This window comes from Dendropsophus ebraccatus, chromosome 2 (assembly GCF_027789765.1).
Source record: "Dendropsophus ebraccatus isolate aDenEbr1 chromosome 2, aDenEbr1.pat, whole genome shotgun sequence".
Lineage (NCBI taxonomy): Eukaryota > Metazoa > Chordata > Amphibia > Anura > Hylidae > Dendropsophus > Dendropsophus ebraccatus.
The window spans coordinates 160,264,127-160,282,942 of record NC_091455.1 but is presented as its reverse complement, the minus strand read 5'-3'; the positions used below and the strand labels follow the sequence as shown (position 1 = coordinate 160,282,942).

The 18,816-nt window shown below is 43.5% G+C and overlaps 1 protein-coding gene across 10 annotated transcripts in view; it reads right to left on the bottom strand.

Moving 5' to 3' along the window:
* TOPAZ1 (testis and ovary specific TOPAZ 1) overlaps positions 1-18,816 on the bottom strand; it is a 161,853-nt gene that overhangs the window by 27,429 nt on the left and 115,608 nt on the right. For 9 of the 10 annotated variants that reach the window (XM_069958618.1, XM_069958619.1, XM_069958616.1 and 6 more), the window contains 2 exons: positions 1,292-1,466; positions 1,022-1,122 (listed from right to left, as the gene is read on the bottom strand). In XM_069958618.1, the coding sequence (XP_069814719.1) occupies positions 1,022-1,122; positions 1,292-1,466 (276 nt within the window). Of the gene's footprint in view, positions 1-1,021; positions 1,123-1,291; positions 1,467-18,816 lie in introns of those variants that run through there. The other variant, XM_069958615.1, reaches the window with a different exon arrangement.

The following is an 18,816-nucleotide window of genomic DNA, read 5'->3' as shown; positions in this document are numbered from 1 at the left end:
TTTCTCTACACTTGGTGACAGGGATGAGGCTGTTGGATGTGCTTAGTGCTTTTCACCACCTGGATGGGATCAGGTGCGTCAGGAGTGGCACTGTAACCCACTGGATGGGAGAAGATGCAGCTGTACACTCCCTGGATAGGACAATACTCTGCTTCCCCCGGAGCTCAGTTAGCGGCCACCACAGGGATCACCCTCCTCCCCCCTGCCTCGAGCTAAGCCGCCTGCCGCGATCACCCACCTTCCACCCTGCTCGAAGCTCAGCCACTGGCCGCCGATCAACCTCCTCCCCCACCTGGAGCACAGCCACTTGCCGACAATCACCCTTCTCCCCCACCCTGCCCGGAGCTCAGCCACCGGCCACTGATCACCCTTCTAAGGAATGGCGGCTAGAAAGTTTAAAATACTTGGTAAGACCAACTAGGTTTAAGAGCATTTAATTTTTTTGGCTCTCAGGGGAATACCCCTTTATGAAAGAGAAAATTATAGGATAATGCACTGAGCTGCAGAACTGGCACTCTACTAGTACAGTCTGCCTTGTTTGTGATTGATGGGCTTTAGCGTGATTGCTGATCCAGGAAACGTTCTGTTATCGATGAGGGGTCTCAGTGGTTGTCCCTTCACCTAGTTAACAACTTAAAACCACTTTAGAATGGAACAGTCCTTTAAATTAGAACTGTGTACTCCCATGACAGTTCTATTTGGATAAAGATTTACATCTCCATAATGATAATGCACTTATTAAGACCGATTTCTGTAAATTGCAAAACAAATTGAAAAAGACGTTACTGCAAGATCGCAGTGGGACACCATGCTTGCATATTATTCCAGGAAAAGGATAGCTGGTGAGGTCCAACTATCAGTAATTTGCATCTATACTACCAAAACTAGTGGAATGACAAAAAGGGGGATGGACACAATAAAAGATACATCAAAATGAATCAAATAAAATATGTAAATCAACGATACTATTCATAAATATAATTATGAACTATAAATTGTTTTTACTACTTTCTACACATACCTTAAGCCATAGTTCTTTATGATGATAAAAGAACATGACAGAAATTCCAATCATTCCCAGAATATTTTTTTTTATATTATCAATCTGCGGATTTTTAAATACTGCAAAACAAACATTTGTGATTATGCAAAACAGAATTCTCAAACGCCAAAAAAAAAAAAAACTAAAAAAGACAGACTATTCAGCAGGTTGCATGCAATTAATGAAAGCAAAACATACAATAGGAAAAACATTTTCTTAGTGAGTTCAGAATATTCTATGTACACTTACCAGCATCTGCAAATTCACAAAAAGGAATTTCTGGCCTATCAATGATTGAATCGTTTATAAGTGCTCCAGCAACGCATCTTGAGAAGTTCTTAAGGGTAGTTAGGTTTTCACATCCTGTACAGACAGCAAGATACAAAGTTCCCAGTTTCACCCAATCATTGTTGACTTTACAATGCTGGAAAGACAAAAGGTAAGTGACCATACAATTTCCATAATGATATAGTTTTTATGTGACTGACTACCTAGGATGTTCTATCAGTGTGATACTGGGTAAGGTATTGCCACCTTTTTGGCCTTTTCCATACACAACACCCTTGTCAATATTCTATGTCTGCTACTTTGCTCCTGGGACTGACTGCACATTGATGGCACATCCAAGACACATGACAATAATATTTCAATCAAATGAATGTGACCATGCCTAAAGCCTCTATTGCACCAAGCGTTAAGCTCCTGATAAAAGGCAATCATCAGCTTGTTGATCCTTGTCTTTCAACTTGTTAATTTTTTTTTAGAATGATAACTGTCTGCTAGCCGTAGCTCCGTATAACAGGAGTGGCGAAGGTGGCAGCCGACCGCTGCTATGTCCTATAGGCTCACTGGACAATCTGTAGATCCCCTTCCGTGGCTCCCCACTGCACGTGATAGCGCTGGCAGCAAGTGGGGAACGAAGAGCAAGTGAGCGGTGATTTGACAGGTTGGCACTCGTTGGCTCCTTCAGATTGGCCCATGTAATAGGGCCTTTACAGTTGGACACAGGAAAACCGTGCACTAGTTAAAGAACAGTTTGGCACTCAAGATCTGCAAGTAATCCTTGGTACGCAAATCTTCAAGAATTTAGGAAATAATTTTTAAGTACACAGAGCTAAGAATCAGCTTAGTTTAAATAAAACATGAATGTGCACTACATTAGCTTTTGCCTACTGTATTAGTAACAGACATTTTTGTTTTAAGTTAATGTACAGCTGTAGTCAATGCCAAAGACTTAAACTAGAAATGTGCCAGAGCAACATCTTGAGCAGTGGCTACAGTACACAGCTCTACGAAGTTGGTGTAGACTTGTGTGTTGTATGTGCTATGCTTAGACATCGTCTATTACAGTAGCATTATGGAAAATATGTCAGTGGATAGATGCCTCCTGTTGCACTTAAAAAAACAGTAAGCAAGGGATTAGTGTTAACTAGAGATAAGTGCAACTCAAGAATGCTCGGGCCCGATTGTTTAGCATTTCAATAGTGGTAGCTGAAGTTGGATGCAGCCCTGGAAAACATGATATATATGTGTATGTGTGTATGTATTATATATTAAAGTCGAGAAGAGGCAGCACTCCAGTATTCAGTAAAAAAAGAATGATTTATTCACCCATCGATGTGCAATGTTTCGATCTCCCAATGAGATCTTTTTCAAGATCGAAACGTTGCACATCGATGGGTGAATAAAAATTTTTTTTTTTCACTGAATACTGGAGTGCTGCCTCTTCTCGACTTTATTGTACTACTAAGGTGGTCCTGGAGTCCGTCCACTGAGGTTGAAGCACCAGTTTGAGCCACAGAGCCACACAGTGCCGTCCAGCCCTATATTTCATTATATATGTTTCAGAAAGGGTGTGGATGCATGTGTCACAATGCAAAGAATGTAATGAAAGCAACTCGTGGGTGGACGATTCATCCTCCCACATGATAATAGGCACCCTATGACTATGACAAGAGATGAGTGAATCTACAATAGGAACAAAGTACTTTGCTTCGTTCCTATCTGTATTCCGCTCATCGATCTGCCTGCTTGGAAGTCTGCTCCGTTCCAAGCGGCTCCTCCACAGGTGCTGGGAAAATATTGATCCAGTCCTGGAAAACTGGAAGAAGTTTCCCAGGACTAAACCAATCTTTTCCCAGCATCTGGTGAGGAGCGGCATGGAACGGAGCAGACTTCAAAGCCCGCAAATCCATGAGCAGAATACAGATAGGAACTAAGCAATTCGCTTCATTCTTACTGTAGATTTGCTCATCTCTATCTATGATCATACATAAACTTATCTATGTGGATACGGTCTGCCAATTGATTGTGCCCATTGGAGACACTGATTCAGTGCGCTGAACAAATATTTAGATACATTATAGTGGCTTGTAGCGAGAATGCAGTGGTATGCAAGTTCTTGGTGGTGAGGTTTTATTATAAATTCTCTCTTATACGGCTAGTTTTATCTCTGTTATAGGGCTCGTTCACACAGAGCAAAAGCAGCTGAATTTCTGCGCTGAATCAGCGCTGAAATTTCAGCCGTTAAAATAGGTGCAGAGCTCATTTCCATTGTGTTAAATGGAAATTCTGCTCTGCAGTTCACACGGTGGGATTTCCGCACTGAACTAAACCGCTTTCCGACAGAAGAATGAACATGTTCATTCTTCCGCTAGCGGAAGCCTATACAAACCAATGGGGCTCTGATTTTCTGTTTCAGCGCGGAATACAAGCGGAAATTACGCGCTGAATCAGCGCGGAAATGGGGAAAAAAGGGGGGGGGGAGGATTCTAGTATATATTCTGGTATAGTCTAGTTTACTCGCAAAAAAATATTCGCTGAATTTCAGCGCTGAATGCATGCGGATTCAGCGCGGATTCCTCGAGTATTCCGCACTGAATTTGTCAAGAGCTGATTACGAGCTGAACACTTTCCTAGCGGAATACGCAGGGATTCTGCTTACATTCTGCTCGGAATTCAGCGTCAGTTGATTTCAGGCGGAAATATTTCCTTGCGTAATCCGCCCCTTTTGCTCTGTGTGAACGTAGCCATAGACTGCAGTGTAAGGGTTAAGCTAGTATGTCAATGTTGCACACAGTGCACATGTGCCTACTATTAGGTAAGCAATGGAAATAAAATAAAAGAGGGGGGGAGCAAATATAGCACATACAAAATATATGAATAGAGACAATATAATTTATTATTAGCAAAGGAAAAAAAGCAACACTATATTTATAAAAAAGAATACCAAAAAAATAAATAAAATAGAACATCTGTTCTGTACAGATTTTGCTTAAGAATATCCCTGTATTTAGCACCATCCATCTTCCCTGCTCAGTTTCCTATCCCTGCTGCTGAACATTCCCACAGCATACTGCTGACACCCTCATGTTTCACTGTGGGGATCATGTTTTTGTGTTGGTGAGATGTGTTTATTCTGCACCACACAGCATTTTCCTTGGTGGCCAAAAGTTCAACACCATCCTCCATACATTTTGGGAGTCTCCCACATGCCTTTTGGCAAACAGATGTTAAGCCTTTAAAAAAATTTTTTTTTTTTAAATAATTCCTCCCCCCCCCCAAAAAAATAAAAAAATAAAATATACATATATATATACAGGCATAACAAGTGGCACCGGTCGGTGCAAGGTTCCAATCAGTTAACACAAGTCAACAGAAGAAATGCACATATAAAGTACTAAATCAGCACAGATCTACTAAGTTGTAAAACCACAGCTCCTTAAAACTAGAGAATAAGAGTGCCCACAAGTCAGGGAGTGAGCTAGCGCTCAAGTAACAGGGGGACAGATTTGTAAAGTCTGTGTGATAGTGGGATGAGGTATAACAAAACAGGCTGAAGCTGGAATCCATGGAGCAGCAAGCAAGGGTAGGGGAGAAAGCGCCATCTCCAGACCGACCCATAGCTTAGTAGAGGCATGGCAGTGCCAGTCCAAAACTCTAGAAAAATGGGCAGAAGAGTAGTAGTGGTAGAGACTGAGAATGCACTTGTGCCACCTGAGCGAATCTGACTCGATCGTTTTTAGCATAGGAGGAACGTTCACCTGAATAAATCAGCAGGGGAAGGTGTAAGTTGAACACCTAGATAGGTCAGGGAAGTGCGTGACCAACAAAAGGGGAAGGAAGACTCAAGGGAGGAGGCTATGGAGGGAGGAAGAGAAAGATTAAGAGCTTCAGACTTTTGTAGATTAATCTTATAATTAGAAAGGGATTGGTATTTTGATAGTTCAGAAAGGAGGTTAGGAAGAGAGACAGATTGCTGGGTAAGAAAGAAGAGAAGATAGTCAGCGACCTTATGATTAGAGATGAGCGAACCGGGTTCGGATTCGAGTCGATCCAAACCCGAACGTTTGGTATATGATTAGCTGGGGCTGCTGAACTTGAATAAAGCTCTAAGGTTGTCTGGAAAACATGGATACAGCCAATGACTATATCCATGTTTTCCACATAGCGTTAGGGCTTTATCCAACTTCAGCAGCCACCGCTAATCAAATGTCAAAAGTTCCGGTTCGGATCGACTCGAACATGTTCGAGGTTCGCTCATCTCTACTTCTGATCATTAGAGCCTACCCTAACCCCTGAAATGTTCTGGTTCAAGCGCACATGACAGAGGAAGGGTTCGAGAGTCAGGATAAAAATCAGAGGGGAGAGGGGGCAACCTTGTCGCGTTCCATTAGAGATGGGAAATGGAGACAACACAAGGCCATTGACAAAGACGCGGGCCGAAGGATGTGAGTAGAGAGAGACAATCCCTGCCATCATATGAGGGCCAAGACAAAGATGTTGAAGTGTGGCAAAGAGAAAGGGCCAGCTGAATCTTTCAAACGCCTTCTTAGCGTCCGTGAAGATCAGCATAGTCGGGGGAGCCTTGGAGCGGACGTAATGTATAACATTAATGGCTCTAGTGGTATTGTCGCGCGCTTCACGCGTGGGCATAAAGCCAGCCTGGTCTAAGTGAAAATGGGCTGTTGTAGAGGGGTATGGCGAGCGGCAAACATCCTGGAAAAGAAAACTTGAGATCAATATTCAAGAGGGAAATAGGCCAGTAGTTTGGGCATTGGGGAGGGATCTTTGCCATCCTTGGGAATAACAGTAATGTGAGCATGGAGGGAGTCTAAGGTAAAAGGGGAACCCATAGAGATAGCGTTAAAGGCTGAAAGAAAATGATCGCAAAGGAGGGGGCCAAACGCTTTGTAATAGGGTAGTGTAAGCCCGTCAGGGCCAGGTGCCTTGCCAAACAAAGAGGACTTGATCGCCCAATCCCATTCCTCAGATGTAATGGGAGATTCGAGCAGAGAAAAACTCTCAGTGGACAAGGCAGCAAGGCCAGAGTAGGAAAGGTAAGAGGATATAGAGGAAAGAAGGAGTCCTGAAGCAGAAGGGGTCTGTGTAGGGACAGTCCATAAAGACCTTAATAGTAAGAGCGAAAGGCATCCGCAACTTGGGAGGAAAAGGTCAATTTGGTACCTGATGGTGAAGATATATGGCCTTCTTATCTTTGGCTGTAAGTAAAGGCTTTTTTTTCTTGTTACTTTTCTATAAAGCGCAACTCTATGGAATGCACAAAATATTGTGGTCGCATGGACAGATAGTCCAATCTCTGCTTTGGAACTCTGTAGCTCCTTTAGGGTTACCTTTGGTTTCTGTGCTGTCTTATTAATGCCCACCTTGCCCAGTCTGAGAGTTTTGGTGGGAGGTCCTTTCTTGGCAGGTTTGTTGTGGTACCATATCTGTATATGACAATGGATATGATGGTGCTCCGTGGGATTATCAGAGATTTGGATATGTTTTTACAATCCAGCAAAAGAACAAACAGACGTACAGACTGTACAGTAAAAACGAAAAAAATTAATAAAATTTTTATGAGTGATACACATTAAAAACAATTATTTTTTTTTTTTTTTGCAGAACATGAAATCTTTTCCAGAAAACTAGTTCACAGACTGAGAAAAGATGTGAGGTTCCTGAGTATATAATCATCAAATCATGATGTAGCCCACAATAAAGACAATCACATTCCTATACATGGAGTGTGGCTTGCACTGCAGAGAGACTAGACGTGCACTGAATATAGCTCTACTGAGGATTCCTGCCTTTTCCTCCTTTCCCACTCCCTATCTGCTCCATAAGTAACCCAACCTACTTCGTGGCTGCCATGTATGGGAGAAGATGGCCAAGTTACAGTTAAAGGAGAAGTCCGGCCAAAATTATTTTTTTATATGTTATTACTTATGAAAAGTTATATAATTTTCTAATGTACATTAATTATGGGAAATGCTCATATACTGCTATTTCCCTTAATTTAGTGTATCAGGAAGTGTTAGAATTATCTCAGAAGCAGTGACGTCACGACGAAAGGTGTAATTCCTATGGAGTGTCCAGCAGGGGGCGCTCTTTATATAGAAGTCAATGAGTACCATTGACTTCTATATATAGTGCGCCCCTGCTGGACACTCCATAGGAATTACAGTGTATGTAATGTTATGCACTGTACTTTTGGGGACTTCATGAATACATTTATAGAATACTTTGGGGAGCAAGTGTCCTTGCTCCCCATAGTATCCCATAAATGTATTCAATGAATAGATTTGAAGGGCACCGAGCAGGGAGGGAGAGGAGTGCCATCTACCTTCCCCCTCCCTGCTCGGTGCTGGGAACATATACAAAGTACTACTCCCCCATTATCTGCAGATAATGGGGGAGTAGTACCTGTGCTATGCCTATCATGCCTATCACCGCCGCCGCTCACACAGGGGCTGCCTCTGACTGCCGCTCACTCCCACCCACCCGCGCCGCTACTCACTATCCGGCCGGCCGCGCCGCTCCTCACTATCCCTGACTCCCGCCCGCACGCCCCGTTCCTCACACTATCTGGCCGCCGCTCTCTGCTCATGCATGACGGCCGCGTCAGCCCGCCCCCACCCCGGCCGGCGACACCAGGAAGTGCCGTGCTCCCGGCCAGGGTGGGGGCGGGCTGACGCGGCAGTCATGCATGAGCAGAGAGCGGCGGCCAGATAGTGTGAGGAACGGGGCGGGCGGGAGTCAGGGATAGTGAGTAGCGGCGTGGCCGGCCGGATAGTGAGTAGCGGCGCGGGCGGGTGGGATTGAGCGGCAGTCAGAGGCAGTCCCTGTGTGAGCGGCGGCGGCGGTGATAGGCATGGCACAGGTACTACTCCCCCATTATCTGCAGATAATGGGGGAGTAGTACTTTGTATATGTTCCCAGCACCGAGCAGGGAGGGGGGAGGTAGATGACACTCCTCTCCCTCCCTGCTCGGTGCCCTGCAAATCTATTCATTGAATACATTTATGGGATACTTTGGGGAGCAAGGACACTTGCTCCCCAAAGGATTCTATAAATGTATTCATGAAGTCCCCAAAAGTACAGTGCATAACATAACATTACATACACTGTAATTCCTATGGAGTGTCCAGCAGGGGCGCACTATATATATAGAAGTCAATGGTACTCATTGACTTCTATATAAAGAGCGCCCCCTGCTGGACACTCCATAGGAATTACACCTTTCGTCGTGACGTCACTGCTTCTGAGATAATTCTAACAATTCCTGATACACTAAATTAAGGGAAATAACAGTATATAAGCATTTCCCATAATTAATGTACATTAGAAAATTATATAACTTTTCATAAGTAATAACATATAAAAAAATAATTTTGGCCGGACTTCTCCTTTAAGTCCAAGACCGCTTCTGGCATACACCACATGAAAGGCGGGGGGGGGAGCTGAGAGTGTAGCTCTTGCCACCTTATGCATATCCCCACAATGATTTTAGGCCTCTTTCTTCCACCACTTGCCTCTCTAGCTATGATACACATGGCAGCTTGCTTTGCTTCTAATTATCTGCATGCTTCTAAGTATTTGTGCCTTGAGACACAGTTTATCACCCGGCTATCGAGTGACCATAACTATGCCTGGTTGCTTGCCTGGAAGCAGTATTTGAATCTCCTCTATTAGAAGGCTAATCACAGGTTGTTTTTCACTAACCAAAAATATCTGGAGAAGGGTAACCAATCCAACAGCCTGCTTGCGTATCTTATCCACCAAAATACTGCCTCCACTGCAATTGTACAGTTAAGAGATGCCTCTGGTGAGATGGCTACAAGGAGCATGGACATTCTTGACATCTTTACTCACTTTTATGAGGAGTTATACACCTCAAAACTAAGTCTCCTAGGTGGACATAAGCCAATATCTGTTGAAAATCTCCCTCCTCACCCTGACCAATGACTTTTCTCAACGCCCGCCTTAAGTATTTGCAGCTGTTTGAGGTCTCTACAGCTCCCCCATTACCCTTGCTTCCGATACACAGAGCGGCACAACAAGCTTGGCTGGCTGCCAAGACCATCTGAAGGTTTAAAGGCACTCCACTAGTCTCCTGTGTGGTCTAACCTAATGATAACCCACTTGAAGACAGCAGTGGGGATTACTACCAGTCAGATTTATACCCCTTTATAGGTACATTATTAGATCTCAGGGCCCTGGAAGTCTGGTCACAATAATTTACTCCCACCTTAATAGAGTCACAGTTGCCAAAACTACCCTGCCTTCATTGGAAAAAATGGAGAACCCTTATTCCCAATCTAGATGACATGGGTTACGAGTCTTTCCTTGAATCCCACAGATTTTTATCACCTGCTGTAAATATTAAACTAATCCAGTTACTATACAGTATATTATTAATCAGGATCCAGCTATATATTATTCTACAGGAATACCTAACCCTCTTGTTCTAATGTTGTATGGGGTGTATCCCTAGCTTCAATGTGGCCTAAATGGCAGCATAGTCCAGTCAATTTTTGGCACATGTTGACATGTCTAAAGTTATATCCATACAGTATCTACCGTTTACCAGTTGCCCCACTGATTTGCCTATTTGGCCAATTTAGCGAAGAGGAGTGGACTAACTACCACTGTATTCTCCTCTGCAAAACTTTGTTCGCAATGTGAAAGAGTCAAATGAATGCAGCAATACCATATGAGAAAGTTGTTTATTTGAATGGAAAATGTCCTAAAAGGTTCCATAAAACACAGTGTGCAATTCACCCAGCACAGCTCCATTCCCCCAGTCAAATATCTCAACACATCCCTGAACATGGTTCAAGAGTTTCCAGTGCTCATGACTAAAGTATAAGTGTAACCCCATTGCCTGCAGCACAATATCCAGAGTGATAGCGTTTTGTGGTGTCTCTCTCTATTCTAGCTCGTTTTATATTGAAAGTTCGCATTTCTGTACTTTGCATTAGTTGTAGTGGCTACACAAAAGACGACACAAAGGATCTCATACAAGACCCGTTGCTCGTTTCACTTAGCCCCCGACTTGTTTGGAGATCCCCTTGTTTTCATAGCGTTGTTTGGTTGGTGACGCCTCTTGCTTAACCCATAGCTGCACCAGGACATTACTGAACATCCTGGTGCCGCTATGGGAGTTCAGAGTGGGGGTCGCTCTAAACTGCCGCGATCCCGGATGCCGCATGTAGCCCGGGATTGCGGCTATTAGCGGGCATGGTCCGATCGCCGTGCCCGCTAATTAAGTACTTAGAAGCAGCTGTCAAAGTTGACAGCTGCTTCTAAATACTTGCTCATCTCCATACCTGGTGGTCTAGTGGGGGGATCCAAATCCAAAAGGGGTGAATACAAATGCACGTGCCAACATATAACTGTACGCCCTCGGTCGGGTAGGAGAGTTCAGAAAGAGACAGCGCGGCGACCCCGCTCTGAACCGCTGCGATCCCGGGTGCTAATAAAAGCCCGGGACCATGGCCATTAGCGGGCGCTGTCTGATCGCCGCGCTCGCTAGCCATTTAGATGCATCTAAATGGCTATTCGTCCCCATCATTGGTGGTGTGGTGTGTAGAGATGAGCGAACTTGCCGGATTTCTGGTTCGTATGAACCAAAAATCTCGGCGTCTGATTCCCGCTGTCTGCTCGCTCCATGCAGCGGGTGGACACAGCATAAGGAACACCTAGAAAACTGGGATACAGCCAATGAAAATATCCCAGTTTTCCAGGCGTTCCTTACGCTGTATCCACCCGCTGCACGGAGCAAGCAGACAGCGGGAATCAGATGCCGAGATTTTTGGTTCATACGAACCAGAAATCCGGCAAGTTCGCTCATCTCTAGTGGTGTGGTGTAGTGGCCAGAACCCCACCCCCCTCCCCCCGCGCGCGCGATTGCGGAGGGACGATACGTTTTAACTTACCTGCCCGGGCCTCAATGGATCAGTGCTCTATTATATACGCAGCATTGATCAAAATGGGAGATCAATGCTGTGTGTATAGAAGTCCCCCAGGAGACTTCAAATTACTGTGTAATAAAAAAACAAAAAAAAAAACGTTTTTTTAAATTAATAAAAAAAAAAAACTCCCCTAATAAAAAAAATTTAATCATCTCCCTTTCATAAATAAAACAAACATACATATTTGGTATTGCCGTGTGTGTAATCGCCCAAACTATTAAATTACCATATTCCTGGTCTCGCACGGTAAATGGCGTAAGCGCAAAAACCTGCCAAAGTGCAAAATTGCGCATTTTTGGTCGCATCAAATCCAGAAAAATTTTAATAAAAAGCGATCAAAAAGTTGCATATTTGCATTCAAGGTACTGATAGAAAGTACAAATCATGGCGCAAAAAAATTACTTGTCACTCAGCCCTATAGAACAAAGGATAAAAGCGTTATAAGCATTGTAATAGAGCAATTTTAATTAGCATTTATATTTTTAAAAAGGTTTTAATTTTTTAAAAGCCGTCAAATAAAAGAAAAGTTATACAAGTTACATATCGTAATCGTACTGACTTGAGGAACATAGATAACATGTCAGTTTTACCATAGGGCACTGCGCAAATATTGTTTTTCCGGTTTCGCAGCATATTATATGGAAAAATTAAGTCTGTCATTGCAAAGTACAATTAGTGTCACAAAAAGTAAGGGTTTATAAGGGTCTGTATGTGAAAAAAAGGAAGTGCTACAGCCTTTTAAACACAAGGAGGAAAAAAACGAAGGCGCGAAATCAAAAATTTGCATGTCCTGAAGGGTTAAAAAAAACAACATTTAAACACAGGTTGTAATGGAAGAATAGGTATAACGCTAAGGGGGTACATAATTTTGCAAGCCACTGTATATGCACATTTGCGGTTTGGAAAAATGTAGGTATTCTGACAAATATCAGTCTGGCTATGTCTGATGTTTTGCCATTTTGCTTGTTTCTTGATAATATTGTAATTGTATAACATATTATTGTCACTGTGGATTGCTTTTCCAATAAATCCTGTTTACAGCATAATTTTAGCATGCCAAGTTCTGACTTCTAAAACCAAACTTCTTGTATTTCACATCCATCTACTAACCAACCTTAACCAGACATATCCATTTCAGTGTTTAGTAGCACCAGAACACCTAGGTAGCATACCTGCTATTCTTGGGCTAGACACAGATCTATCCCTTTTATGATCTTCACCTACACCACAAAATCTTCCTGTCTAAGCCACTAAACTGATGCCTTCCCCCTGTGCTAGTCACAGTAGTTAATGCCTATTCCTTTCAGAATACAAATTAAACTCCTCAATTTCACCAACAAAGATCTTGACAATGCTGCACCTCCCTACATCACCTCTCATCATTGTCTACCATCTTTAACATGCTGTGTGCTTTGCTACTGATCTAAAGCTATCAACTCCCCTAATCCAAACTTTGCATTACTCTCTCCAAGACTTTGCTTATGCTACACTGATTCTTCGGAATGTAATATCACAAATCATTAGACCTATACCCATCATCACAGTTTTAAATGTGGCCTAAAAACACGTTTTATGAAGGCATATAACATTTCCAACTTGGTCTTTGTACATTTAGAGATGCTAAATGAAGAATTTTCAGCAGTGTTTTTGTATGCAGTATTTTTGCTGATTTCATTACACATAGTTTTTTTGTACCCTTTGTTTTGTAAGGGCCACATCCACAAGAGACCATTTTTATGCAATTATGCACGTATCAAACAGGCTTTACTGCATTTATTGGCATTTAGGAATTTGCTTCAATAAGCTTGTCAAGTATTTGGGGGGGGGGGGAGAGTGGCTTGAGCGCCGGAGCGGACAGTCGCATGTAGCGGTAGCTCCGTGCAGAGTCCAGTGTTATCAGCATCCTGATACCATCCTGGCTTCCCCCGGCTTACTGCAGCGTCTCAGGTCCCGCTCTGCTACCCGGAGAGCCATGTGCCCTAATAAGATGCCGGCAGCGGCGGAAAAGCTGCAGGCGTGCGCCTGCACGAATTGCCAAGATGCCACCGGCCCTTCTCCACAGCACAGCTCCCGCCAGCAACAAGTCCCCGCACAGCAGCACTCCTCTGATCCGCAGCATACTGATGAGGACGTGCAGGAGGAACCTACAGAGCCCACATTAAGGGAGCTATTGGCGGCCATTACTGGATGCAAGGCATCCTTGACCAGGTATGTTAGAGGAGGTGAAGATTGACCTGCTTAGCTTGTTGAGGCAGGACTTTCAGAACCTGAGATACAGGGTCTGTCATGCTGAGGACCCTATCTCAGATATTGACAGAACTGCACCATTACCGGCTGCCATACAAGCCCTAGAGAAATCTAATGACGCCTGGAAAAAGAAGGCGGATGACTTGGAAAACCGCCTCTGGCGTAATAATTTGATATTTATTGGCCTGCCTGAACGCTCAGAGGGAACAGACCTGGCAAGTTTGTGGAGCAGTGGCTCAAGGACTTGTTTCCTAATGCCTCATTTTCTACCTCCTTTGCTGTTGAACGTGCCCATAGGGTCCCAACCAGACCTTTACCACCGGGATCCCCACCACGTCCTCTCCTTGCTAGAATGTTAATTGCAATGACAGGGATCTGGTTCTACGGCTGGCGAGACAGCTGCAAGATATCACCTATAATGGAGCCCCTACTATGACAAACATGGAGCTGATCCCTCCCTGCTTACCTCTTCTTCCACCTTTGCTTAACTGTTGTCTGAGCTTGGCTGGTTAGACGCGTATCGCCCTTTCCACCCAACCTCTGTGTTCTCCTGTTTTACTGTGGGGCGGATGACACTCTCCCGTATTGACTATATTTTAGGTAATCCGTCCTTTGTTTCTAGGATTGCTGATATAACTTCTCACCAGATCCATTTTGGATCACTCTCCTCTAGTCCTCACCTTAGGCCCCCCTGATCGGAGCATGCTAAACTGGAAATTAAACCCCTTTTGGCTTACATTACTTACAGCCAATGATCGCATACCTGATCAATTACCAGTGTTCTTACAGTTAAATTATGAATACGAGAAAAAACTGGTTCTATGGGAAACTCTTAAGGCATATCTTAGGGTGTTTACAATCTTCCATCTCATAAATTAAGAAGGTGAGCGACGCAGAGGAGTGCGATCTCGAGATGAAATGTGCTATGCTTGAGAGAGCATATATAGCGGACCCCTCTGACTCTGCGTGGCTGGTAGACAGTTTTTTTTTTTTTTTTAATTTATATTTATTTATGAAAATTTCCATGATTATACCAAATACACAATAGCATTTCAGCAAACAAAGCTGCCTACTCAAACAACATAGCTAATATCCCCTGCGCATAACCAATACTTTAATACATAACCCCCACCCTCCCTGGACAAAAAAAAAAAAAAAAGGGAGAGGAAAAAAAAATTAAAATTAAATATACTATCCCTCCTGAACCCATTTTCCCCAAAAGCACTGGAATTTATAAGTACCATTTTTTTTCCTTAAATACCAAACTCGTTCGTAAGACATGATTTTATTAACCACATTAATCCATTCTAGGGCAGAAGGAGGAGTTGCTGTTATCCAATTTCTGAGAATAACCAACCTAGCGTAAAACAACGCCCTTATAATAAGCTTCTCATGTTTCATGATACCACTAGAGTCCCCCAGGATTAAAGTAAGTGGATCCCTGGGAATCTTCAATTGAAGCCTACTATCAAGTGTATCACAGACGTCTCTCCAGTACTCCCCAACACTTTGACAGGACCAAAGCAAATGCAAAATATCAGCATCTTCCAAATTGCACTTGGGGCATTGAGCTTTTTCTGAAATACCCATTCTACCCCATTGTCTAGGGGAATAAACACAATGTAACAATTTAAACTGGATAAATTTATGGGCTTCGCAAAGGGATACCTTATTTAGATTCCCAAGGATCCGCTCACGCCCCTCCTCACCTATATCTCCCAAGAAGCTGCTCCACCTGGACCAACATTTGTCTGTCGCTTTGCAGGGAACCACCATAATCAGGGATTTATATATGAAAGAAAGGGACTTCTTGCATGCCGGATCAGCAACCAATCTATTGAACAAAACCGAACTACAAATTTTAAAACCATGTGCCTCCCCAGAGTGAATTTTTGTAAATTCTAATTGTTTATAAAAAAAACAGTGAGAAGTATCCAAACCATATATCTCCTTAAGTACCTGAAACTTAATAAGTGATCCGTTTTCAAATATCTGGCTAACCCGAGTAATGCCTTTCCCTATCCAAAATGAAGAACTAGGGATATTAGAGAAATAGTGCAAAAAAGAATTATTCCAAATAGGAGTGAGATAAGTGCTCCCCACTATCCCACATATATCTTTAATATATACCCAAACCTTATTAATAAGCAAACAAAATTGAATCATTTTAAAAATTTCTTCCAACAAATTTCCAGACTCCAACAACTCAAACCAGTTATCGTGTTTACTCAAAAACAATAATTGTGCGAACACCTCATAATTAGTTCCTCTAAGAATACGTGAAAAATGTGCAGCAACAAAATAAAGTCGAAGATTCGGCATGCCAAAGCCACCCCTACTGCTTGGAGCGGCAAAGGCAGAATACTTCAGCCTAACCCGCTTCCTGCCCCATTATCAGACTCCCAAGCTTCACTTCGATCCGACGGATCCAGGCGTTGCTAATCCAGATTGGAGCAGCTCCGAAGAAGAACAACAGCTGAGGTAAAACCACCAATTTTATAATTGCAGCTCTATCCACCATGGCGAGCAGAAGCCTGGTCCTGATATTAATACGCTTGTCTAAATTCCGCTCAAAGGGGAACAGGTTGGCAGGCCCATATTTCCCTGGATCTCTAGTGATAAGCACCCCTAGGTACTCTAATGCATCAGATCTTTTAAGAATCTTGACTTTCCCTAAAGGGTCTTCTATTTCTTCATCTAATGGGAACAGGCAAGACTTCCCCCAATTAATCTCCAAGCCTGAAAAGCGTCCGTAATCCTCTAGTGCGGAAACAAAACCCGGAAGAGCTCTCACCGGCTCTCTCATAAACAACAGAACATCATCCGCATACAGTAGGATTTTACTCGAATCACCACAAAGGCCAAAGCCCTGGAATTCCGCATGTCGCCTTACCCATTCCGCCAGAGGCTCCATATAGACTGCAAATAATAAAGGGGAGAGAGGACACCCTTGACGGGTTCCTCTAGACAAACTAAAAGAACGGGAAAGGGAACCATTAATAATCAATCTAGCCATGGGGTCAGAGTACAGCAACTTCACCCAGTCTAAAAAGGAACCGCTAACATCCATTTTTTCAAGAACTGACCAGAGAAAACCCCACTCCACCCTGTCAAACGCCTTAGTAGCATCAAGTGACAGGATGGAGCAGGGCCCAGGACCGTCTGACTGAATGGCGGCGAATACCTTTAAGATATTATCATGAACTGTTTTGTGCGGCATAAAGCCTCCCTGTTCTTCCCCAATAATGCTGGTAATAATGGAGTTTAACCTCCGGGCCAGAATTTTAGCTAATAATTTGACGTCAGTATTAAGGAGGGATATTGGGCGATAGAATGATATCTCAGCAGGATCCTTTCCCTTCTTTTTAATTAATACTATATGAGCTTCTCTCATAGACTGAGGTAGCCTCCCTCCCTTCAAGGATTCATTAAAAACGTCCAGAAGAATGGGCAAGACGACACCAGATAATTCCCTATAAAACTGTAGCGGCAGTCCATCCGAACCAGGGGAGGAATTGCCTACAAAAGAGCCGAGCGCCTCACCGAGCTCTGCCAGGGTAATATCTCCACACAGAGCCTCCTTCTGCTCCAAGGACAAGACTGGTAAATCCAGCTTGCTCAAAAATAATGATTGCTCCTCAGTATTAGAGGAGGCCTCCGACTGGTAAAGTTTGGAAAAAAAGGAGACGATCTCATCCTCAATCTCCAAATCAGTATTTACCATTGCCCCTCCCTGCGTTTTCAATGCTCGGATGGGGGTCTTCTCTAAATTACCCTTGAGAATATTTGCAAGGATCTTATTGGGTTTTCCCCCTGCAGTGAAGTTACTCTGGCCCTGAAAAAAGATTTTATGTTGGGCTTTTTCTCTCAAAAGAGTCTCATAGTTCTTTTGGGCAGATTGTAAAGCCAACCAAGACTCCTGTGAGTTATTCTGTTCATACAGTAATTTTTTAGTCTCTACCTCCTCCAGCGCAACCTGTTCCTTTTTTCTAAAATCTCTCTTCTTGACCAGGATATCTCTAAAGAAAATACCTCTCATATATGCTTTCATCGCATCCCAGGCAATTATAACCGGAGTAGATGGTTTATTGACAGACCAGAACCATGATATTTCACTACAGAACACTTTGTTCTTATTAAGAACACTAAACCAGTGTGGGTTCATCCGAAATGGACTGCAAGCCCTTAAATTAGTGCTGAATTCAACCTCCAGCAAAATCGGAGAGTGGTCCGACACTGACCTAGGTTCCAATTTAATTTTCTTTATAAAAGGTACAGAATTCTCCTCACAAATAACCAAGTCTATCCTGGAGGCCGCTTGATGGGGAGTACTAAAACAGGTAAAGACCCTAACCACGGGGTACAGCCTACGCCATGCGTCGACCCAACCCGCCTCGGAGCAAAATCTCCTGAGAGGGGTAGGGCCAAGGCCACAGCCGGTCGACCGCCCTCTACGGTCCCTCTGAGAGTCCCATACACAATTATAATCCCCCATTGAGTAGAGTGCAGTATACTCCTTGTCATTCGCGAACCCAATCAATGCTTCCAGTACCGCCGTTCTAAAGGGAGGAGCGATATAAATAAAAGCCAGAATCACCGCCACCCCGTCTAACTTACCATAAAGAAAAATATAACGGCCCTCAGAGTCAATTTTCTTACAATTCAGCTCAAAATCAATCGTTTTGTGAACATAGACTGAAACGCCAGAGGAAAAGGAGGACAGGGTGGAGTGAAATTCGTATTTAGCCCATCTTTTGCAGATAACTTCCACATCCTTCGATACATGAGTCTCTATCAGGGCGACTATTGCTGGTAAATGCCTTGTAATTACTCCCCAGATTGCATACTTCTTTACCCTGTCAGCCATTCCCCTGACGTTCCATGTCAAGCCATGTCAAGCCATCTAGATACAAAAAGAAGGAAAGAAAGAGAAAAAAAAAAAAAAAAACCCTTCTGTCCAGGTCCCTCCCCCCCAAACCCCCCCAATGTTGCCAACAATAGCAGCAACTCATCCTACACCTATACCAACCCATCCATCCCCCCCCCCCGGCATCCCCCTCCAATGCATCAATTCAAAACACATCAATATTAAGTTAAATCCGGACCGATGTTGCCAAGTAACCTAACACTCAATGCCCTCTGCCTCTATCCAGCTGTCCACCTCCGCAGAGGAGGCAAAAAAGTGAACAGAGTTCTTATACACCACCCGGAGCCGGGCTGGAAATAGCAAAGAAAAAGGGAGACCAGCCTTAGATAGCCGTTTTTTAA